This window comes from Rhipicephalus sanguineus, chromosome 1, assembly GCF_013339695.2.
Source record: "Rhipicephalus sanguineus isolate Rsan-2018 chromosome 1, BIME_Rsan_1.4, whole genome shotgun sequence".
Classification (NCBI taxonomy): Eukaryota; Metazoa; Arthropoda; class Arachnida; order Ixodida; family Ixodidae; genus Rhipicephalus; species Rhipicephalus sanguineus.
The window spans coordinates 56,305,972-56,327,412 of record NC_051176.1 but is presented as its reverse complement, the minus strand read 5'-3'; the positions used below and the strand labels follow the sequence as shown (position 1 = coordinate 56,327,412).

At 47.6% G+C, this 21,441-nt stretch overlaps 2 protein-coding genes across 3 annotated transcripts; both read right to left on the bottom strand.

Moving 5' to 3' along the window:
* Positions 1 to 5,807: 5,807 nt before the first annotated feature.
* LOC119391636 (uncharacterized) lies at positions 5,808 to 16,126 on the bottom strand. 2 transcript variants are annotated; one of them, XM_049414388.1, is made up of 5 exons: positions 15,905 to 16,126; positions 14,745 to 14,770; positions 14,295 to 14,360; positions 12,438 to 12,674; positions 5,808 to 5,843 (listed from the first exon to the last, which is right to left on the bottom strand). In XM_049414388.1, the coding sequence occupies exons 1-4, from the start codon at positions 16,026 to 16,028 to the stop codon at positions 12,468 to 12,470; spliced, it is 423 nt and encodes a 140-aa protein (XP_049270345.1). In that variant the 5' UTR covers positions 16,029 to 16,126; the 3' UTR covers positions 5,808 to 5,843; positions 12,438 to 12,467. The 2 variants fall into 2 exon arrangements, with proteins under 2 accessions (XP_049270345.1, XP_037515235.1); XM_037659307.2 differs by lacking the exon at positions 5,808 to 5,843 and having other exon boundaries at positions 12,434 to 12,674.
* Positions 9,418 to 10,260, bottom strand: LOC119390291 (uncharacterized). Its single transcript, XM_037657914.1, has one exon. The coding sequence runs from the start codon at positions 10,258 to 10,260 to the stop codon at positions 9,418 to 9,420; it is 843 nt and encodes a 280-aa protein (XP_037513842.1).
* Positions 16,127 to 21,441: the final 5,315 nt, after the last annotated feature.

The window sequence follows — 21,441 nt, the reverse complement described above, 5'->3', positions numbered from 1 at the left end:
GCATAGCGGTGGCAACTCGTTAACTGACAGCTTTAGTTGGGCATCCGCAACAGCCCTGCGGACACAGGCTGCTGTTGGAAATGGCTGGCAGATAACTTCCGCAGAGCTGCTGCAGACGCCCAGCTAAAGCTGTATAATTAGTACCTACGAAAGCAGTACACTCACCGTTAACTGGCGCCCGTTGTTCCTGTCCGCAGCTCCAGGAATATTCCGTCCACCAAGCGTCACCGCGTCACTTCGCGCACGGAGCCGGCGTCAACACCAACACCACCGAAGACGCGCATGAAGAGACACACAACCCGCGCAACGAACACGCAACGCATTCCAAGAGACGAGAAGACAGAGAGGAAAACAGAAGCGGCACGCCACCCCGGCGCCGTTGTGGCGCGTTGCCTCGCCTCCGTCGTCGAGCCAACGCCACCAACGCGCCACAACGGCGCCAAAGGGCAAGCGCGCTTCAGGAGAGTCCCGTGACTCCAGTCGAATTGCGAACTCTCTTTCTCTGCCTGTACCTTCCAAAAGGGGTCAAATGGACACCCGAAGAGAGTCACGCGGCCGTGACCCTCTTTTGACTCTTTTTTTTCTTAGAGTGTAGCTTGAGATAAACCAGTGACTGCAGATACTTTGTCGCCTGCTTTTAAATAAAACTGAGACATAAAATCTAAACAATTTTGAACCGTAGACTATGCATACAGCTAAGGCGGTAATGAAACACATAAACCTGCCATCGCAACATGGTCCTCGGCACTGAAGTCATGTAGACATCGGTGTTGAAGGCTGTATCTGCAAGAACAATTTACGCAAACACAACCCTTGCATCTATTGCTATTCATGAAGCTGAATGCAGGTGCACCTTCAGTTCTTACAAGATGACGACAGGAACTGATTAATGGGATGCAGAGTCAGCATAGTAAAAACTGAGCGAGTATGGAGCTTTCATGAAAAAAACGCCTTCATCCGGTAATCAATATAGCGTCGGTAGTTTCGTAAAAGCTTGGGCTGCATGCATACTGGTAATTTAGTGATTAAAAGAAGAAAAATGGCCTTTAACTATTTCAAAGTTTCATTGTTTCGGGGTTCTCCCGTCGGCGCTAATTATTCGAAAACTATTCGAAAAATATTCGGTATTTCGAGTATGTACTATTCGATTCGAGTACCCAATCGAATAGAATACTATTCGATTCATTATTCGAAATTTTCGAATATTCGCACACCCCTAGTGCTAATGGATGTAACTGGCAGCGTCTACCGTGCTTCCGAGAAGACAGCAACGCACAGAAAATGCATTCAGTTGAAGCCCCGCCGTTCTTGCATTCTTGTTATTGTAATGTGTATATCCTTGAACGCCTTCTCGTCTACTTTTGTGCCCTGTAATATCATAAATCGCTTGAAACAAAGTAATAGCAATTTATTGACATAAATTCCTAGCCATGGTGAGTACACTTGTACAATAAAGGAAGTTATAATACAGTTACGATTCAATCTATATTATATAATAGATAAGCAATTGAATTTCCGAACTATTCACAACTATTCAAGACTCGTCCAAATTTCGGATCTAATCGAACAATAGAATCGCAAAAAGGAAGATGGTTTCCAATGTATAAACGAAAGATGTATGTTTTCTAGTAATAAAAACAAGTTGAAAAATGATACTGTGAAGAGCAAAGCTACAAGAATGATAATATTTTCCATCCCGGGTACAGAATGCTTACAGCTTAAGAACATTCAGATGAATACGCAAAAGCATAAAGCGAGAATTTTTAGAAAACATCGGGAAAATCGTCACAATCGGGAAAGTGAGTCACAAGGCCTATGATAGGTGCAAATACTTCTTGGTTTATGCTAACGCGGAAAGGAAGATCGTACATAATTATTCATAGAAAATTATCCTGCCGGAGAGTATCATCTTTCAGTTGAACAGAAACATGCAGACATAGCTGTGTTGTTTTGGCTGCGTCGTATTCATAGCAAACACCTTATTCAGACAATATAGAAAGCAACTCGCAGCTTTCTTTCACCTTTTAATCTGGAGTAATCGTCCTTTCGTCGAATATTTAGCCAGCGAACGAATGCACGTAAACCTTCTTTCACTCGGTGCGAAAGAAACAAAATTAATATTTTCAATCGTACAGTTGTACTTTAAATTATTTTGCCTTTAGGGCTTCACAGTACGCCATCACTTAAGATCTATTTAGTGAATCAACACCTCTCGAAAATGCGTAGAGCAGCAATTTCAAACACAATGGCCCCGCCAAATCCACATACTGGAGGAAAACGATCATTTGCGACACGGTTGCACATGAGCCACGGTACAGGTCAGCAGCTTCAACCATCAGTAAGCGACGACGCATTCACGTAAAACGCCCTAAAAAGACGCGTTAGGCACAAACTTACGGACAGTGAACGCCAGGCAGCAGATTGAAACGGTCTTCGACACCATCTTACACTCTTTTTTACTCCTTTTCTTCTTCTGTATAAATAATAAAGGCTAAAGGATGGGGGTAGCTCTCGCCGTGTAGCTTCGTGCTACACCTTTTCTACGCTGACTCTATGCGAGTATGGGGTGACAGTTTTAACCTGTTCAAGCGTTGAGCCATCACCGCGGCGGCCAGCTTTTATTGCCGACAGTGAACGAAGAAGGCGCGCGTGGTGAGGTTTCCGGAAAGCGGCGAAAGATCGCGGATGGGGTTCGCCGGCCTCTCCGCGGTGCATATCGTGCTCGAGCCAACACACGTGTCGGACCGACGCCAGACGCCTTACGCTGCAGCCACGCGATTGCACGCGCGTTGCACGACCGGGAAAACACGGGGGTGTGTGGCCAGCCGGTATCGCGCGCTTTCCTCCTCTGTTTGTTGTCGTCGACGCTGCATCCGCCCCTCGTAACCGCCGCATATCTTTGCGCGCGCCATGCACCGCGGAAGGCCTGTGCACCTTTCGGAGGCCGTGAGTTTCAAAGTGGATGACAGTATTAACTGGTCAGTGGTTCAGATAATTAGGAACCGTTTGCAGAATAGAACCGGAATAACGGAGCCGTTGAAGGCGCGAATAACGTTAATCGCTGAATCGGGGGCCTTTTCTCAATAAATTAAACAAGTTAAGAGTGGTAGGAGGCTGGAATGAAATAGAATAAATGACGGCCTATTATTAAAGAAACTGGCTATGGGACCGCTGCTGGCCGCTCTATCTCAAAGGGTATGCGCTATGCACTGAGGGTCATCGTCTGTCGAGCGAGCACAATTTTCTGCATGTGCATGTGGCGCGCTGCATGGCCATCAAAACAGTGCCCCTAACAGACCACACGGGCTCTAATGCCGTCTAGCTGGAGGCTACACCTCAGCAGCACGCAAAGTGCCAAATCAAACCTAAACTAAATACAATGCACACGAGTACAGACACACACACAGAGGCAGACAGAGAGGGAACAATACACTCAATGTGGCGACTGCCTACAAACCTTCTATAATCTGCATGCGTTTCTCTGTCGTTGACTGCTTGTAGAGGTACCAAGACCTTCTCCGTACTTCACGCAATTTATGCTGACTCAGAAAAGCATCAATGTTCCCGCGAGAGCTTGCTTGTCCTTTTAATTACCCTGGGGTGTACGGGAAGCTTACTTTATTGCCGGGCAAGTTGCTATGTCTTGAGAAGTCGCACACTGGCTGTTCAAAAGCCGTATGCGTACGCAACTATATTCAGTCACCAAGTAGAGTCGTCACACTGTTTATTTTTACCAAGTTTTCAGCAATTTTGTTGTCTCCAGAGACCCCAATTTATTTCGAGCGTCCTGGTCAATCATTACCTGTGGTAGCTGTCTTGCTTTTCTACCTATTTGCTAGAAATTTATTAGGCACGTATTTACTGACTTTCCTGTTGAACTCCATGTAATATTTAAGCCTTGTCAGAGAGCACCATAGTTGCCTGGATATCTAACCTCGCAATATTTGATACACTGCGAACGACAGAAGAAAAAGAACAAGCGAGAGAAGAAGAACAGCAAGAACTGGCAGACCTGTTTATGTTCCTTAGACTGCTTATCTCCTTCCGTCCAAGCATGATATGCGCGTGACATGATATGGATGCCAAGACCCGTTTGATAAGCGCAGATTTACACAGAATACAGTAGCAAGGACAAAAAACAAAACGGAGCTTGACGTAGAGGTGCAGTCTGAAACTACAGATTCCGTTAAAAAGCTCGCGGGAAAGCCTGAAACGTATACTAATCTTCATTTGCAAACGAGAATAACGGGCGTAAAAGGCGCGCCCAGGTTTTTGCTTTTCGTTTTGCGTGTAAGTGTCATCCGCGTTTTCCAGCTGATTTTAAAATATCTTGAAGAAAACACAGAGTTTGAGCAAGTAGCTGTTCGCAAAGTTCTTGAATGTTTATTTCAATTGAATGGAGAACAAAGCGGTACGTGTTTTGGCAACCAAAGCATTATCATGCTTTGGTCGCCAAAAGCATCGCAGGATCTGCTCTTAGCTTTTCGGTGTTCTGTGTCGAGGCTTTTCTTTAAGTTTCAGTTTTTAGTTGTTCAGGTTTTCTTACTGCATGTCCTCGTTTCACTTTCTTCACTCATTTCTGCTGTTTCTTCATGCCATGAAAGCAAACAAAGAAACAAACAAAAAATAAAGTAAATAAATAAACAAACAAGCAAATAAATAAATAAATAAATAACTTTTTACAAAGAAATTAAAGGCTCGCTGAAGTAACGCATGCGCTAGAATGGCGGCAGGCGGTTGAGGTTTTTAGGTATCTTCTTCTCTCTGCACTTACGTCGCACATGAACTATTTTCTGACGACATGGTTAAATGTGAACGAGCATACAGGGCGCTCAAAGCTACACATAAATAATTTTACTTTGCAAAAGTCTATGCTATAGCTGCTCCAATCCTCCTGTTAAGTTTCGGTGGTCAGAACTTCTACTGAACAAGTGCGGTTAACAATATACGTACTACGCAATTGCCAAAAAAATTTTAGTTAGCTTTTTAGAAGTTTCGCTCTTATGCTACATGTTTATATGATAGTTATATGAAGTAATTCTGCGTTTTGTGTGATGCTTCTAGAGCACTTCTCTATTGAGGTAATTGTAATCCCATTCATACTTGATGCAATAAGTTCCTATTTGAAACTGCTTGTTTTCGACAGAAAGACACATACTCAGCACGATCGACTCAGCCAATTATGAGGCAAGGTGCCCGAGGCGGCAGTTTTGTTTTCTCCAACTAATATAACGAGCTCAGTTGTTGTTGGCTGCACTGTTCTAGACTGCCATCTCAAGGGCTGTTAGGCTAGACTGTGTTAAAGCTCTCGCAGGTGGATGCACTATTAGCGCATCCAGTGTCCAATTTTACCATCTATCTCAGTGAAGAAGCACACTAGAAGTACTGAACAAAATATAAGTAATTACTCTGACTCTGACTGTCGTTTTTTTTTATACAGACGTAAACCGCGTTCACAATATCAGAAAGAATCGTTCTTGTCCCTTTGCGCCTTCCCTGACAGCACTTGCTCGCAAACATTGCGTCGGGAAAACGTGCACAAATTTTCCGTGCATGCAGAGTTTCCATATAGAGCACATCTCTTCTCAAAATGAATATTACGGATGGATTACCTTGAAAGCAGTGCACCTTAAGAATGTATGCCCCGTCTGGCGGGCTCGTTCATTGACGAACAGATCATTTCGATGGGCCCTATGCGTGGGGAACTGAAGGCTATGTGGTGGTTTAAGCGGGGCTCTTTGATTTATTCGTGTTCTCTTTAAGCCACCGAGATAAAATAAAAAAAGAAATAAAAGAGCCGACCACTGCATAAGGTAGATGAACACATGTGTATTTCAAGGATGTGTAGAGGAATTGATTTCTTGGTTAAATTAAACTGAATTAACTGTTTATTACTAAGTATACATGACTGCGTTGTACGAGGCCCCACGAGCGCGTCTCGTCCCTCGGAAGCGTCTGCTGTTCTCCTGTGACCCCCGGGTGGAACTCGAGACGATGTTTACATTGACCGCGCCCTCCGGCGGCACACCAGGGTTGCTCGTGGTTGCCAGACATTGGCAGTGAAACCGAAACCGAAACTGTTCCTACACCACTCCCCCTCCTCGTATAGGAAGAGGCCCGCATATTACACAAGTATGTCGGTGGCAGAAGAAGCATGTCAATTATGTCCCAAATCGCATAGGTTGACGTACAGTTCTTCCGGAACGTGTGGTGCAGGGATGGCTGATTCTCGAATGTGGCTCAGTGGCGGTGTCGTTCAGCGGTTGCTCCATGTGCGCCGGTTTTAGTCTGTCCACGGAGATGACTTCGGATCGTCCACGAATTTCAATGGTGAAAGTTTTCGGGCTGCGACGAAGTACTCTGAATGGGCCGTCGTATGGTGGCTGGAGTGGTTTTCTCACCGCGTCACGGCGCAGGAAAACGTGGGTGCAGTTATCTAGGTCTTTAGACATGTACACATGAGTAGCCTGCTTTGCGCGAGTCGGTGTGGGACGGAGGCTGTCCATCATTGTTCGCAAGCGTGACACGTACTGTAGAGAATCGGGCAAGACCTCATTTTTGTTTGCTTCTACAAACTGACCAGGGAGGCGAAGGGTTGTTCCGTAGAGCAACTCAGCGCTGGTGCACTTCAAGTCACTTTTGAGTGTTGTGCGCATGCCGAGGAGCACAAGTGGGAGCACTTCGGTCCAACGGGAAGGTTCGCCGTACGCAGTTATGGAAGATTTAAGCTGTCGGTGCATTCGCTCCACCATTCCGTTAGCTGCTGGATGATAAGCTGTTGTGCGGATACGATGTGTGCCAAGGATAGCGAGAAGTTCCTTGAAGAGGGAAGACTCAAACTGGCGTCCACGATCAGTTGTGATGATGGATGGTGTTCCGAAGCGTGCAATCCATGTCCGCAGGAATGCCTTAGCAACAGTCTCAGCGGACATATCTCGCATAGGAACGGCTTCTGGCCAGCGAGTGAAGCGGTCGACACATGTAAGAATGTAGCAGCATTCTTGGGAAGGTGGCAAGGGACCAACAATGTCAATATGGACTTCTCTGAACCGTGCGTCTGGAGGAAGAAATGTTGACAGTGGAGTGACAGTGTGGCGCTGTATCTTCGATCGTTGACACTGAGTACACGTACGCGACCAATCTCGAACGTCTTTGTTCATTCCCGGCCACAGGTATCGCGTTGTCACAAGTGCTTGCGTTGCACGGATTCCCGGGTGCGACAATGAGTGCAGAGAGTCAAAGACGCAACGGCGAAACGATTTTGGTACAAATGGGCGTGGTGTGCCAGTGGACATGTCACATGCGAGTAGTTCTGTGCAGGTTTGCAATGGCACATCTTGAAATACCAGATTGGATGAAGAATTTCTTAGCTCTCGGAGCTCATTGTCTTCCCTTTGTGCTAATGCCATTTTGTCAAAATCGACGGAAGTTGAAAGCAAAGTGACACTGCTTATGTGGGAACGCGAGAGTGCGTCAGCTGCGGCGTTCGCAGAGCCAGCGACATGGCGAATATCAGTACAGAATTCCGATAAAAATGCCAGTTGTCGAATTTCTCTCGGTGACAGTCCATCCGATCGAGTGGTGAAGGCGTGAGTCAGTGGCTTGTGGTCAGTGAGAATATAGAATGACCTGCCTTCCAGGAAGTGGCGGAAATATTTCACTGCCAAATAAATAGCGAGTAACTCACGTCCGTATGTGCTGTACCGGGTTTGTGCAGGGGACAGTGTTTTTGAAAAGAATGCGAGAGGCTTCCATTCGTCACCGATGCATTGCTGCAGTATAGCACCCACGCCGTTGCTAGAGGCGTCTACCATGAGGCGAGTTGGTGCGTCTGGCTGCGGGTGAGTTAGGAGAGCTGCCGTCGCGAGGTCAGATTTGATTATGTCGAAGGCGGCACGAGCGTCGTCCGTCCACTCTAGTGGTGCAGTGCCTGGTCCAGGGGTTGAGAGGAGATCATTTAATGGCTTCAGTGTGTGCGCACAAGCTGGTATGAAGCGTCGATGAAAGTTAACTAGGCCGAGGAATTGCCGAAGTTTTCGCTTGTTTTCAGGCAATGGAAAATTTTCAATAGCTTGAACTTTGTCATTCAGGGGTTTTATACCGTCACATGTGAGGCGATGTCCCAAAAAGTCAATCTCTGGTACTCCGAAGAGGCACTTATCCGGGTTGATGATGATTCCATATTCGTCCAGACGCGAAAGTAGTTGCCGCAAATGGGTAGCATGTTGTTCGGGCGAAACGCTGGCAACCAGGATGTCGTCGACGTATGCATAGCAGAAATCCAAGCCTCGGGTCACCTCGTCGATGAACCGCTGGAAAGTTTGCGATGCATTACGCAGTCCAAATGGCATTCTGGTGTATTCGAATAAGCCAAAGGGTGTTGTGACTGCTGTTTTTGGGATGTCTGCCTCTTCAACTGGGATCTGATGGTATGCTCTTATGAGGTCAATTTTAGAGAAAATAGTGGCGCCGTGCAGTGTTCCAACAAAGTCATGCAAATGAGGAATCGGATAGCGGTCCGGTTGCGTCACTTTGTTGAGGGAACGGTAGTCGCCACATGGACGCCAGTCACCTGGAGTAGATTTTGGGACTAAGTGGAGTGGTGATGACCAAGGGCTGGAGGATGGGCGCACAATACCCAGTTCGAGCATATGCTCAAATTCCCGTCGAGCAATGCTCAGCTTCTCAGGCGGCAAGCGGCGAGGACGGGTGTGCACTGGTGGTCCTGTTGTCATAATGTGATGCGTCACGCTGTGCTTGACCGGGCATGTTGTGTTCACAGAAGACGTGATGAAAGGAAAGTCCGTCAACAAGTCTGTGAAGTAGGGGTTGGAATTTGGTACCTCTGGTCGAAGCAGCGTTGATGTCATCATTTCCATGCATGCCGTGATGCCGTGAATGCTTAAGTGTGTTGTGGCATCTCGTAGACGGCAATTCTTCATGTCCACAAGAAGACCGAAGTGGCGAAGAAAGTCAGCTCCGACGATCGCATGCTTCACGTCGGCCACCAAGAATACCCAACGAAAGGTTCGGCGCAGCCCGAAGTCCATCGTTAGGGAGCGCTGGCCGAACGTTGCAATTCGCGTGGCGTTCACGGCTTGCAGATTGTATGTTGGTTGGCCTTGCCGATCTGCACGCGTCGCCGGAACCGCACTGACCTCAGCACCTGTGTCCACCAGGAAGCGGGTTTTTGAAACTTTGTCCACCACATAAAATAAACGGGATTCAGGTTGGCCGGATAGCTGAGACAAATTCTTTGGCGTAGTCAACGAGTTATCGGGTTTAGACGCGGGCTGCTTACCAAATGAAAATTGAACTTTTTGGATTTCTTGATATTACTTGACTGTTGGAGTTGCTCGATACTGTCGGAAGGAGATGATAAGCGGCATGCCGTTGGACCTGGCGCACCAGCCGCATTTAGTGCGTGGCCGGCACGTTTCCCTGGTGGGCACAAGGTGACACGCACTTGGTTGCATTATCCCCAAAGCGATGATGGTACCAGCAGATGCGTCCAGTATCAGAAGAGCGAGACGATGCGCGATTGCGTGAAGTGGAGCGGGATCGTCTTTCTACCTGGATTTTCAATGCCTCTAGAGACTGTGCAATCCGCTGGACCTCCTGCTTGAGCGACTGTAACTCCGCAGAACAATTTCCAGTCGACGTAACGGGAGAAACTTCACTCGCTTTTACGCCTTCAAAAGCGGAGATCGCCGGTGTCGCTACCTCCAACACCCTGTCAGCGAGAGCGGCGAGGTCATCGAGGGGCAAGTCGCCAGCCGCTGCAAGAACCATGCAAACATTTGCAGGGAGGCGTTGGAGAAACAGTTGGCGGAGGAGGGAGTCGTCCATCTTCGACGCCTTCTCTCCCAGGAGCTGGCGCATGCCACGAAGCAACTGCGATGGTTTGCGGTCCCCCAGGTCTTGGGCTGTTAGGAGCTGTTGCAGACGCTTCTGCTCGGAGAGGGTGGTGCGGCGGATGAGCTCGCGTTTCAACGCGTCGTATGGCTGCTCGGTCGGAGGGGCGAGGATGATATCGCGCACCTCGGCTGCTTCGGTTGGCGTTAGGGCCGCAATAACGTGATGGAATTTTGTTTCCTGAGACACAATTCTTCTTGTAGTAAACTGGGCCTCGACTTGAGCGAACCAAAGAGCAGGGTCTGCAGGCCAGAAACACGGAAGTTTGAGTGCAACTGCTGAGACGGCAGGATATTGCGGGGCTTCGTGGGTTCTCTCCGTCTGGGTAGCGTCGTTGGTCGCCATTGCGCTCACCGTTGATGTTTTTGCAAGGAACTGGTCAGATGTACAGGACTCTTGAGGGTTGAAACACTCGCTGTTCTAACTCCGGGTCACCAATTATGTAGAGGAATTGATTTCTTGGTTAAATTAAACTGAATGAACTGTTTATTACTAAGTATACATGACTGCGTTGTACGAGGCCCCACGAGCGCGTCTCGTCCCTCGGAAGCGTCTGCTGTTCTCCTGTGACCCCCGGGTGGAACTCGAGACGATGTTTACATTGACCGCGCCCTCCGGCGTACAGTGCACTAGAATGGGGCAGTGGGCTCACTGCCGTATCCCTGCGCCGCGCCGCCATGGCCCTCTCCGCGTCGACAGCCTGGGCGCCCGCCAGGGGCGCTGCCGCCAGTTTCTCCTGAAAACTTCTCTTGCGGGGTGCGAAGCGCGTTCCCTGGTCGGGGTTACGCTGGTTACGATGTAGTTCCGGGGGCATCAACAAACGCGGAGTTGAAGGCGGTAAGAGGGCCACCACAATGACACTTAAAAGAGACCACAAACAAAAATGGAGGGAGGAGGGGGTCGAGCATTTTCTTCTTCTTTTAAGCTGATACCCCTGCAGCGCATGTTCACGCCATTCATTCGTTTGAAGGACCTTTGTCGATCGGCACCACACGTGCCGCTTTGCTGCACTTAAGTATGCTTGTTTTTCTGAAGGATCGGCATCTGTGTCTGTCCGTAAACTGCAACTGTCTCAAAGACGGTCCGCCGCTACATCTGGACGGGAGGGACGCGCTACAGCCTCCGGCGGTCGTGCACATAGGGCATGCAGCGTACGTGCAGAGAAATTGCTGGGGCAGCGTTTGACAACAAAAACAGCTGGACCCAACGAAGCTAGGAGTGACCGCGTAGTCAAGTGCGATAACAATTCAAAAGCAAAAAAAAAAAAAAGCAGGAGGGCCTGGTGACAGCAAAACCACACTCGTGTACAGAAAAAGGAGATGTAGAGGGGAGACTGAAGTAGCTGTCATTAGGAAGCGGGAGACACGTAGTGATTGGGCTCCTTTTGGGATGCTCCAGTGCCTGTTAGATCAACGTCGTCGTCGGCTGTTTATTGGTCGTGACCATTTCTGCATTGTTAATCATGGCAAGCATTTGCGCATACATAGGCCGGGGTTTGTGTAAATAAAATCAGGCCAGAGGTCTATCAGGCCAGGAGGAGGAGCAAATCTGCCTGCTCATTGCCGGGTGTGCGGCTGTTCTCCTGATCTGAAAGGCACGCAAATTATTGGTAAGGGAACCACGCAATTAATACGAACGTTAAGTGATTGAAGCGCAAATCTGGAAACATATGGTTCGAACAAATGCATTAGTGTATCTGTCACTATCGAAGAAAGAGATTGCTTATTTAAAAAAAAAATGTGGTTGTCATTCTCTCTTATTGTGAATCACACGTGTTTTATGTACGACGCATGCGCGCTTGGCTTATCAGGGAACGTAATGTGGTTTCATTAAACCTGTTGCTAGTTCCAGCGAGTGTCTTCTCTTCTTGTGTAGGCGTCCGTAAGCTGGTTTTTTCGTTTCTTCAAGTATGTATACCAACAAGCCCAGCAACAAATTCTCCTATTACACAGACCAGCTCATATATGCGAATAAAAAAAAAGAAAAAAGTGAAGCGTTGTTGCGGGGCTTGAAAGGCGAGAGTGAAGTCGCTATGATCGTTACAGTGGCGAAAGGGCATTGAAAATTGTATCGATCAGCAGGACAAAAAAAAAAAAAACTTCAACCCCCAACTACACGCCCTATCTGTTACTGCAGCGGCTATGTGGAGGAGCATTCATCTATGCAATAGCCGCTTTAAACATCGCCCACCCTTCGTAAATCAGTCACAACGACAGTAATTTAGTCCACAACTCACAGAAAAGTTGCATCAAAAAGCTCCGTGTGTTGCGCACCGTAACTTTTACTTTTCTTGCGCGCAAAACAGCAACGCGCGCTAGCCGCGCCCAGCAATCCGCCGGAAAGTTTCAGGTGACGCTGCGAGCCGCGCCGCCTGTCGGCGGCGACATGAAGTGCGTCACGCTCCGCCGCTCAGTGAGCGCACTACAAACTTCTAGAACACTGTACTCCGGCGGCACACCAGGGTTGCTCGTGGTTGCCAGACATTGGCAGTGAAACCGAAACCGAAACTGTTCCTACAGATGAATGGCACGCAAGTGACACCGCGCTGACGTTCATCCGCGGCGCCCTCCTATGGGGATCCTGACACCGACTCCAACTTGACCCTGGCCTTGGCTGCCCGTGGCTGGGTGCCGCTGGTGCGAGCCCTGTCCCCAGATGGAGATGGTTGGTCCACGGTTCGGCCGGTATACGTCGTGGTGAATACTGCCGCTCACACTGTGCTGGGACCCAGAACCGCCTCCTTGCACGTCGATCCGCGTCTGCACATGATACGAGAATGCAATCAATGAGAAATCAAGCACCGCGCCGCTTCATTTGCTTATCCCTTTATGGAGTTTGCGAGAACGCAAAGCACTGTTTGAGAGCACAAATATGTTTTTCAGATAAAAAAAAAAACTCACTGACGATTACGATACTGCCTAATGCGAATTCTGAGCGCAGCTGTTTAGGTGTTTTCATTTTGCGATAAGTTGAGCAAAAGGTCATGCATCAAGGCGACGCGGCGTGAGTGGGAGTATAGAATGCTCGGTTTTCGCGTCAACATAACGCGTTGAATCTGGCGTCGCCAACTTCTCCCGCTGCTGGCTGACGCGAACGCGGCGCCGGACTATAAAGGGCCTCTAAGAGTCCGCTAGAGCGTCCCACACACAAAGTGTTCCTTCGACCAACGGACGTCTTCTTCTCCCAAGACTCTCAGTTTAACCCACTCTCTCGTGCCCATGCGCGAGAGGCAAAACTCCTTAAAGCAGTCTCTCTTTCACTCTCTTTCGTCTTCGTTCACTCTATCGGTTACGCCGCCGACAACGGCGACACCGCTCAATGAAGGAACGGGCGCCGAAGGGCTTCGCTCTAAAAAAGAGTGTGCGCAGCCTGCACTAGCGATGCAAGGCTGGAGAAACAGCGCAGCTGCGGGTTAACCTGCTTCTTCCACTAGCACCACCGCCCCCCTGGGATCCGCTGTCAGTGCGAGGGACCGACCGGAACGGTCCGGCATAACTTGGCACGAACATAGCAAGTTCATTGCAGAGCACAGCATGGCGAAGGCCACGCCAGCCGCGAACGAAGCAGATGCTCAGTGACGTCACGGCATTGCTCCGCCTACACTCCTGCGGAAGCTTGGCAAGTACGGAGAAGCTGGGCGAAGCGGCGGTGCTGAGTGACGTCTTGGCTAAGCACGTGTGCGGAGCTCGGCGAGGCTTGGCGAAGCTATGCGCAGACGTGTCAGGTGGTTGCTAGGCAACATGCAGTGACGTAAGAGCTTGGCGCTGTTTCTTGCAGACGCCTTGAAGCCGAACCTCCAGCTTAAACAGCTACGCTGTCAAAATCCTAGCGTATGCCTGCACTAGCCGTGCTCATGACGGCGGCAGGCACGGTAATGGCGAAAGGAAGCTGAAGGCAATAGCTGCAAGATATCGCATCTACATGTATATGTATATTATACGAAAAGACCGTCTTCCTAAGGGCATGTGCTATTTGCACCCATACTGACACAGGATCTTGAGCGTAGCGTCTTTATTTTTAAGCAACCGCAAACTGCTTGAAGATATGAAAAATCCTTCAAAAGGGAGTGTCGCTGGAGCCAATTGCGTTTCGACAAGCACAGTCTTGCCTTGAAGAAGAGCACTTGTCGAAACGTTGACTTCAAGGACACCCCGTGTTCAAGGAGTTTTCACTTTTCCAAGCTTACAACTTCCCCTGCACTTCTGTTTTATTTGATAAGTGTCTGTGAACATTAAAAGCATGTAATATCAATGAGGCACTCTTAGTTGAAGGTGGGGGACGCGGGGAGGGGGAGGATGGAAATAGCTTAAGTAAACACTTGAGCGGTATTTTAGGAGGAAACATAGTGACAAATACGAGAACAACTCGTCAATGCGTACCCTTGGCGGTTGTGGAATCTTCGGCAGGTCAATGCGTGGTGGTGGTACTCTAATCGTGTCAGGCCTCTGTAACAAAAACAAAGAAGTGAATGAGATCGTTTCGCTCAGCCACGTCCCTGTAGTCAGATGAAGAGAGGAGGCGATGACGTGGCTTTACTTTAACCAATTTCTTTTAATTCATAAGACAAACGCGTATGACATAAGATTCGCAGCGCTCCCAATTAAAGTGGAAGTTAGAGGGAAAAAAAATACCCTCCAATTCATATTCAACTTCCCCGATCTCATCCAAGTGCTTTCACGTTAAATGGTAACTATTTTTAGACCGACATGTACGCGTGCGTTTGTTTATCGTATCAGGCTAATGATCTTGAGCTTGTCTATTTATGTCAAACGTGGTAAAGCTTCGTAATAATCTAATAATGTGCGATATTTAGGAGAAAGGTTTCTTACGTGCTGCGCGTTGATGAGGACAACCACTGAAAATAAGAGAAAAAAAAAGAATATATTCACCCGAGTGCTGTAATATCCGTTGTTCAAGACATCACACACGAGTGCAGTTATCACTAAAAGACCATTTTATGTTTACGCTTACATATATGTCCCGGTTAATTGACCTTCCAGCATTATTGTTTAAGCGTCTGCCCGCCATGGTAGCTTAGCGGCTGAGGTGCTGTGCTGCTATGCTGGTGCTGTGGCTCGATTTCCCTTGCCAGGGTGGCCAACTTTTTATGGGCGTGAAGCGCAAAAACACCGGTGTACTTAGATTTGCGGCGTGCCTCACAAATATATCGTGGCTTTGGCAAGTAAAAGCCGAGAATTTCGTATTGTAAGTCCTTCTAAAAACACTGCAAGGCGAAATTTACAGGTGCTACTTCGTTGCAAAAACGGGGCAGATAAAGAAAAAAAAAGATCCAACCATCTCACTCATGCTTCGCTAAAAAAAAAAAATCTGTCGGTTTCCGTATTATTACAACGTATGCGATTGATGAAGAATAATATCACACGAAGATGTAAAAAAAAGTAGAGGCGGACTTTCTTCAATACTGCAAGCAAAACCGCGTGAATCGCGTTCACAATCGAACGGGAAAAATATCAGGGGTATATGTACAGTCGTAAGCAATATCAGAGCAAACACTGAAATTACCTTTTAAAGGTCATAGCGGCTAAACTCAGTCGGCAAGCGCAAAACTGTTCGTAACACTTAACATTCAATCGAACAGAGGCATCTCTTGCAAGACAACACGTCATATTCACGCCGGTACGTAACAAGTAATTGTCGATTAAACATGCATATGGTGTTCCCTCTCATATATGTATATTGCTCACTACTGTACAGTCGCGCTCAATATGACTTGCAACGCGGGAGAGCGTAGCCTCACGAGCTCAAAGACTGCGCATGGCTTTAACTTGCCCTTATTTCATGAAATAAACGCCGTTCTCGCGCTTTGGGATGGTCCCCACTACAGAAAATATCGTTTGGTTTTGGAAATCAGGTGACGTTGAAACTATGCGCAATCTTTGATCTCGTGAGCCCACGCACTCCCGTGTTGCAAGTCATATTGATCGCGACTGTACATATACAGTTGGCAGGCATCGGAATTTTCACTCACCGGACAAGAAGAGCAGGCACAGGGGAACGATTCTCGAAGACATGACGCCGCCTGGAATTGAGCTAACGCTGCGTGCACCCTCTGCTCTTCGGACGAAAGAAAGTCGGACACGGGTTCGACTCATCCGCGATGGCTTATAAAAGCGCCGCGGGGCTTGGATGGGATGAGAGCGAGCGCGATCGGCTCGCGCTATCTGTTGGAACGTTGCACGCGGTCGGTATTTCCCCCACCGCACGTGTTAACGGGATGGGCGGACGCTAATCGGCGAAGGAAGCCAGGAAAGACCCTCGTTCCTTCCGCCTTTCAGTTCGCATTACGTTGACCGTACTGAAATCCTTCTCGAGTATCGCATGGTGTTTGCCATGTTGTGAAACGACGTTCTCAAAATGCCGGCGCTTTGTTCCTCTTCTTTATCAAATGCGTAGCATTTACTCAGATAACAAAGCCAGGTTGTTGTTTTTCCATATGCCCGATCTTTTGCGTAAAACAAGTAAGGGGCCGGGCTGCAGTCCGGTTTCTTCCTTGTTCAAGTAGTATTTAGGTAGTATTTAAATAGTGTTCAAGTAGTGTTCAAGAGTACAAGCAGTATTGCATGAATTTACCCTAAGTTTCGTGTGCTTATATATTGTTTTGCGCAATAACTTTAGTATGCACGCCCACCCGCCCCGGTGGACTAGTGGTTATGGTGTTTGTCTGCTGACCCAAAGGTCGCGGGATCGAGTCCCGGCCGCTGCGGCCTCATTACGATAGTGGCAAGACGTTAGAGACTATTGTGCTTAGACTTAGGAGCACGTCAAAGAACCCTAGGTGTTCGAAATTTCCTGAGCCCTCCATTACGGCGTCTCTCATAATAATATCGTGGTAATAATAATATCGTAACACTGTTAGTATGCACAAGTAAATAGCGCCTCTGCTGATTTTCTTTTTTTTTTCAAAGCCATTCAAGATTTGTGTTTGTCGTCGTAAAAGAACCCCGTTCTGTTGATGCTGGAGCCAGACATGATTTTCAAAATATGAAGTTCGTCAAAAAGTTGCGTTCATGTACCAATAACATTGTTGGTGTGTCTGTTTAATAAAAATTAAATTTATCTGCGATAAATGTACGTTTTAAAGCAGAGCCGTTATGGTCGAGGTTTACCGTGTGTCTAGAAAATTATTATCATCATGTACCGGCACGCCCTCTCTTCGTCCTCTTCTTCATCGCATTAATCTTTGTACCCCAGCTTCGCTCCCAGAACACGTTCCCCAATTTGTCCGGCGAGGGAGGCAATAACGGTGATGGGCGAGGAACGAGTACAGAGAGAGGGAGAGAGAAAGAGAAGGAAAGGTAGAAAAAGAAATAAATTCTTTCAGAAAACATTTTCTTGGTGAGGCGGCACTCGAACCCGCGTCCCTAAGATTCGAAGGCGAGCGTCGTAACCAGACGGCTATCCAGGTACGGGACAGTGGGAATTTAGTTAATCCATTCATGCGCGTCACTAATTAGATGACGAGGCGTTTGACTACCACAAGCGAGTCATAGTTGCACGCTAGCAGAGCATTGTATAGTAAAGTATAGCAAGCGGGCGGGAAAAGGAAGTGAGGGCGAGCTGGAGGGAAAGGAGGAAGGAAGCACGAGTGCAGAGGGAGAGAGATAGAAAGAAAGAGAAAAAAATTAGAGAAAGGAAGGCGAGAAAGACAGAAAAAGATAGAAAGACAGAGAAACAAATAGACATAGAGAAAAAGAGATAGAAAGACTCTGACTCACAAAAAAAGAAGATGAAGAGAGTGAACATAGCCATGTATAGTATAGTATAGCATTGGGAGGCAAAGAGAGAGGTGAGAGGGTAAAAGCCTAGCCAAGCCAGGAACAGCTAGCCCTGTTGTGACCCAGCCTTGCGCGACTTAGTGCAAGCTGCGCAAACTTTCTTTAGATGCGAAGTATCTCTTGCTCGGGGGTATGTCACGCGGCGTGGTAATCCGCACGCGGCGTAGTAGTCCGCACTCACACTACGCATGCGCAACTCTCCTCCTTCCCTCTCTCTTCACTCTCTCCACTTTTCTACCAGCACCTGCTTGCGCTTCTCCTGCGTTCTCGCTTCTGCTCTCACGGCGCATACGCTACTCTCCTCCTCTAGTCTCCTCTCCTTCAAGTGGTAGAGCACTGCGCGCGTTCAGTCCAGCGCTCGTCTCGATTGGCTCCTCTGAAATGCGGGCTCGACATGCCGAAGTTCTCTCCTGCGCAGCGCCGCGATGAGGGCCAGCGCATGTGCGTCCCCTCCCCCTCTCTCTCCTCTCCTACGCTGCCTCTCTCTCGCGCGCCTGTCGACCGCGTTCCCCGCACGCCCTGTGAGAATTAACGGCCAGGCTAGAGGGAAGACACGACGCGCGTAGTGCTCCTCTTCGCGTTCCACGACGCGAGGTCGGTAGCATGCCCAGCGAACGCCAACGGAACGCGATCGTGCAGGTACTCCGGCTTCGCATCGCCTCATGGTCACCTTTAGCGGGAGATGGTGTAATTTTTTTCTTGAAGAGCATGATTTTAACGTTAAACGCATGAGACATACTTATGTGCCTTTGTCAGGTTTACTTATATTCTAAGTCGGGTACTTCGTCTCGTCGCATGTATCCCAGGTATTGTAACGTCAGTGTCCATGGCGCTGGACCGACTTTAATAAATTTAAATTTTACTTTCATGGTCTTTCAGTGCAACGAACGCTTCACATCAGTCGCAGTGTCCGATACTTCGCTCAAGTAAAGTTTACCGCCATTATTTATTTATTTATTTATTTATTTATTCATTTATTTATTTATTTTACATTCCATGATGTGTACAGAAAGAAGTAGGCAAGCCGTTAGCGTTCTCACGTTTTCTGCCAGCAGAATTTGTAACGTTTTTTGACAGTATAAGCAAACACAAAATTAATCGTCGTAAACATCAGGGGGCGAATTCGCAAAGCTTCTTCTTCGCAAGGTTGATTTGCCATTGTCCAGCTGCTTTAGTTAATGATATGCCCACTGTCACGATTGGGCGAAATTTTTATTTACGAGCATTACAAGCGTAGGAGTTGTTTGTGAATGCGGGCCCATTTTTATACAGGATGTTAACAAGGTACGTTAGTAAGCTTAGCGCTTACTAACGCTGGCTCATGCTTCCGCTGGCCCGTGCTTCCGAACTGCACAAAAGAATAACATGTGTGTAAATTAATTTGGTGAGGCATTTTTTTATCAAAAATCACGGTATGGCGATTTTTGAAAGCAGAACCAAGAAGTGTTTCCTCATTTTGTGCCAGTCAGAGCGCACGCGCATGCGTGTTCACTAAGCGATCTGTAGAACGCATTCCTTTCCTGCACTCACTCAGTTGAATATCGAAACGCCAAGACGCTCTTCAGACCGACAACGTAACTTGCAGCCCGTTCACAACTCAACAGCAACATGACCAACTTTTTAGAGACAGTATATATAAAATATAGTGCCTACTGCCCATGAAACAGAATTATTGCATAAAAGAAAACAGAAAAGAAAACATACAATTTTAGTGTACTCAATATTTTAGGCCTTGCGAGAGTAGTTATACAGCATCCTTTGGCGGCTGTAATCAGAGCTGGTAACGAGTCTTCATTGCCTGCATACACGACGTGTACACATGCGCCTAGTCAATTACTCACGGGGCGGGCAGAGGCAGCCGCCAAGGAGCAGGGGCTCCTGGCCGACTAACCGCCGTCGCCTCCCGCAATCGAGGAAACCAAAAATTTCATTGGTTTCTAATGAAAGTTTTGTCCTCGTCCTCCTTTAAGGCAGGCTCATCACCGCCTTAGCCTGTGAAATAACGTTTTTTTATATAATTGTGAACTAGAACATCAGGTACAGGCAGCAAAGTTAGTGCGTAACAACGAGTTTCATGTATGTGCCTCATGTGACGCTGCAGCAATTATTCACACAGCTTTCTTGGGCAGTCTAACTCTTCTAGACGGGTTAGAAACTGTTCGAGTAGCCGGCACAAGGCGACAGGAGGCTTTGACCAAATTCCCATATTCGAGAAATGAGTTTTGGGATGTCGAGCTCACAGCTCTTAGCAGCAGAGGGCGACGAAGGCAACATTGCAGTAGATGCACGAGCGGATGTCGCCTCTATCGCTGTTCTTGTTTCTAATATACAAGTGTTATTGCGCCGCGGCAATCAGTTTCAATAGTGACCGGTTTTGGTGGTTTGCCTGTGCTCCCTCTTTCGCTCTCTCTGTCTCTCTCCCTTCACTCTTTCATGTTTCAATCTCCCCTACCTTGATGTAGCATACCGAATTCTTCGACCTTGTTGATCTGCTTGTCTTTTACCTACTCTATGTTTCTCTCTCTCCCTCTGACAACAAAATGACATTCTGTAACTGGAATTGTACATGTGCCGGCAAGAGGGGCTGCAGGCGCTGCTATATATACACTCCAGCAGTACTTGGTGCACCCCTCCCCACCCCCGATATGTGTTAAAGTAAATATACTGTGCTCTTTCTGAAGCGGGTCTTTTGTTTTGTATTTCGGAAAAACAAACCCAAGCTTTTTATCACCGCTATAACAGCAGTAGTATACATATAGATAAACGAAAAGCGAGCTTTATATTCGAAAAAACGAGACTTATTTTTGAACGTTCAACTCCACGAAAGGTGAGAAGCGGGGACAAAATATTTGCATTGGTAGCAGATGGAAAAACAAAAACAAACAATCCTACTCGAATATTCCCGTCGAAACGATAAAAATGAAATTAAGCTCATGGAGCAAAAAAGCGGCAATGCGGATTTACGTGTCGTCTGGCAACAGTGAAGCCCGAAGAACGACCCCGTGCGCCGATTGTCCCGCGGGAAATCCAGATATGAATTATCTCGACCCCCACAGCGGCAATCAGATTTATCTCTTCGGCCCTTATTCACGCCCACACACACAAACACGCACACACACAGTCTCATTAACGTAACACAGTAAACACAGGTGCTGGCACACTTTCAGAAGCAGGCGGCTACGGCGAAATATTTCAGTTATATTCTTCTTCGGTTCAATTATTTTTGCTCGGCGAAACTTACGGGGGCAAATACAGGACGCCCACTAACACCAATGCCAACAGGTGACAGGGGCTAAGCATTCGAACACGAGAACGGTTTTGTCAAGAGGAGTGTATGTATTACATCGATAACTCCTCCGTCGCGTCGCAACAGAAAATGGGATTGACGGACGTTTATTATCCTGGGTATTTTTGAGCCCCGCAGGTATTCGCTCTTGTCTAGCCTTTGGAGAAAAAAAAGAAATCGTATAACTGATGACGCTGAAAAGATCAACTGGCCCTGTAAATCCACTATACTGCGGAAAATTACAGTGTATAAAAATATCCAGCGTTGTCGGTTGATATTGAATTCACTTACGATATCCGAATCGAACAGGTCATAGAATTATAAGTGCAAAAGTATTCTCCTCATTGTGATAAAGGTGGTCTACCACCGACTTGGGACTTCGATAGCCATAGCACCCCTGCGCAGAAATCAGGTGTCTGTACGAACGGAATCTCGTCATCACTC

Coding starts and splice junctions, on each gene's coding strand:
- LOC119390291 (XM_037657914.1), bottom strand. CDS start 10,260: ATGGCGACCAACGACGCTACCCAGACGGAGAGAACCCACGAAGCCCCG.
- LOC119391636 (XM_049414388.1), bottom strand. CDS start 16,028: ATGAGTCGAACCCGTGTCCGACTTTCTTTCGTCCGAAGAGCAGAGGGT. Junction 14,771..15,904: donor GTGCCTGCTCTTCTTGTCCG/GTGAGTGAAAAT, acceptor TCTTATTTTCAG/TGGTTGTCCTCATCAACGCG. Junction 14,361..14,744: donor TCCTCATCAACGCGCAGCAC/GTAAGAAACCTT, acceptor TTTTTGTTACAG/AGGCCTGACACGATTAGAGT.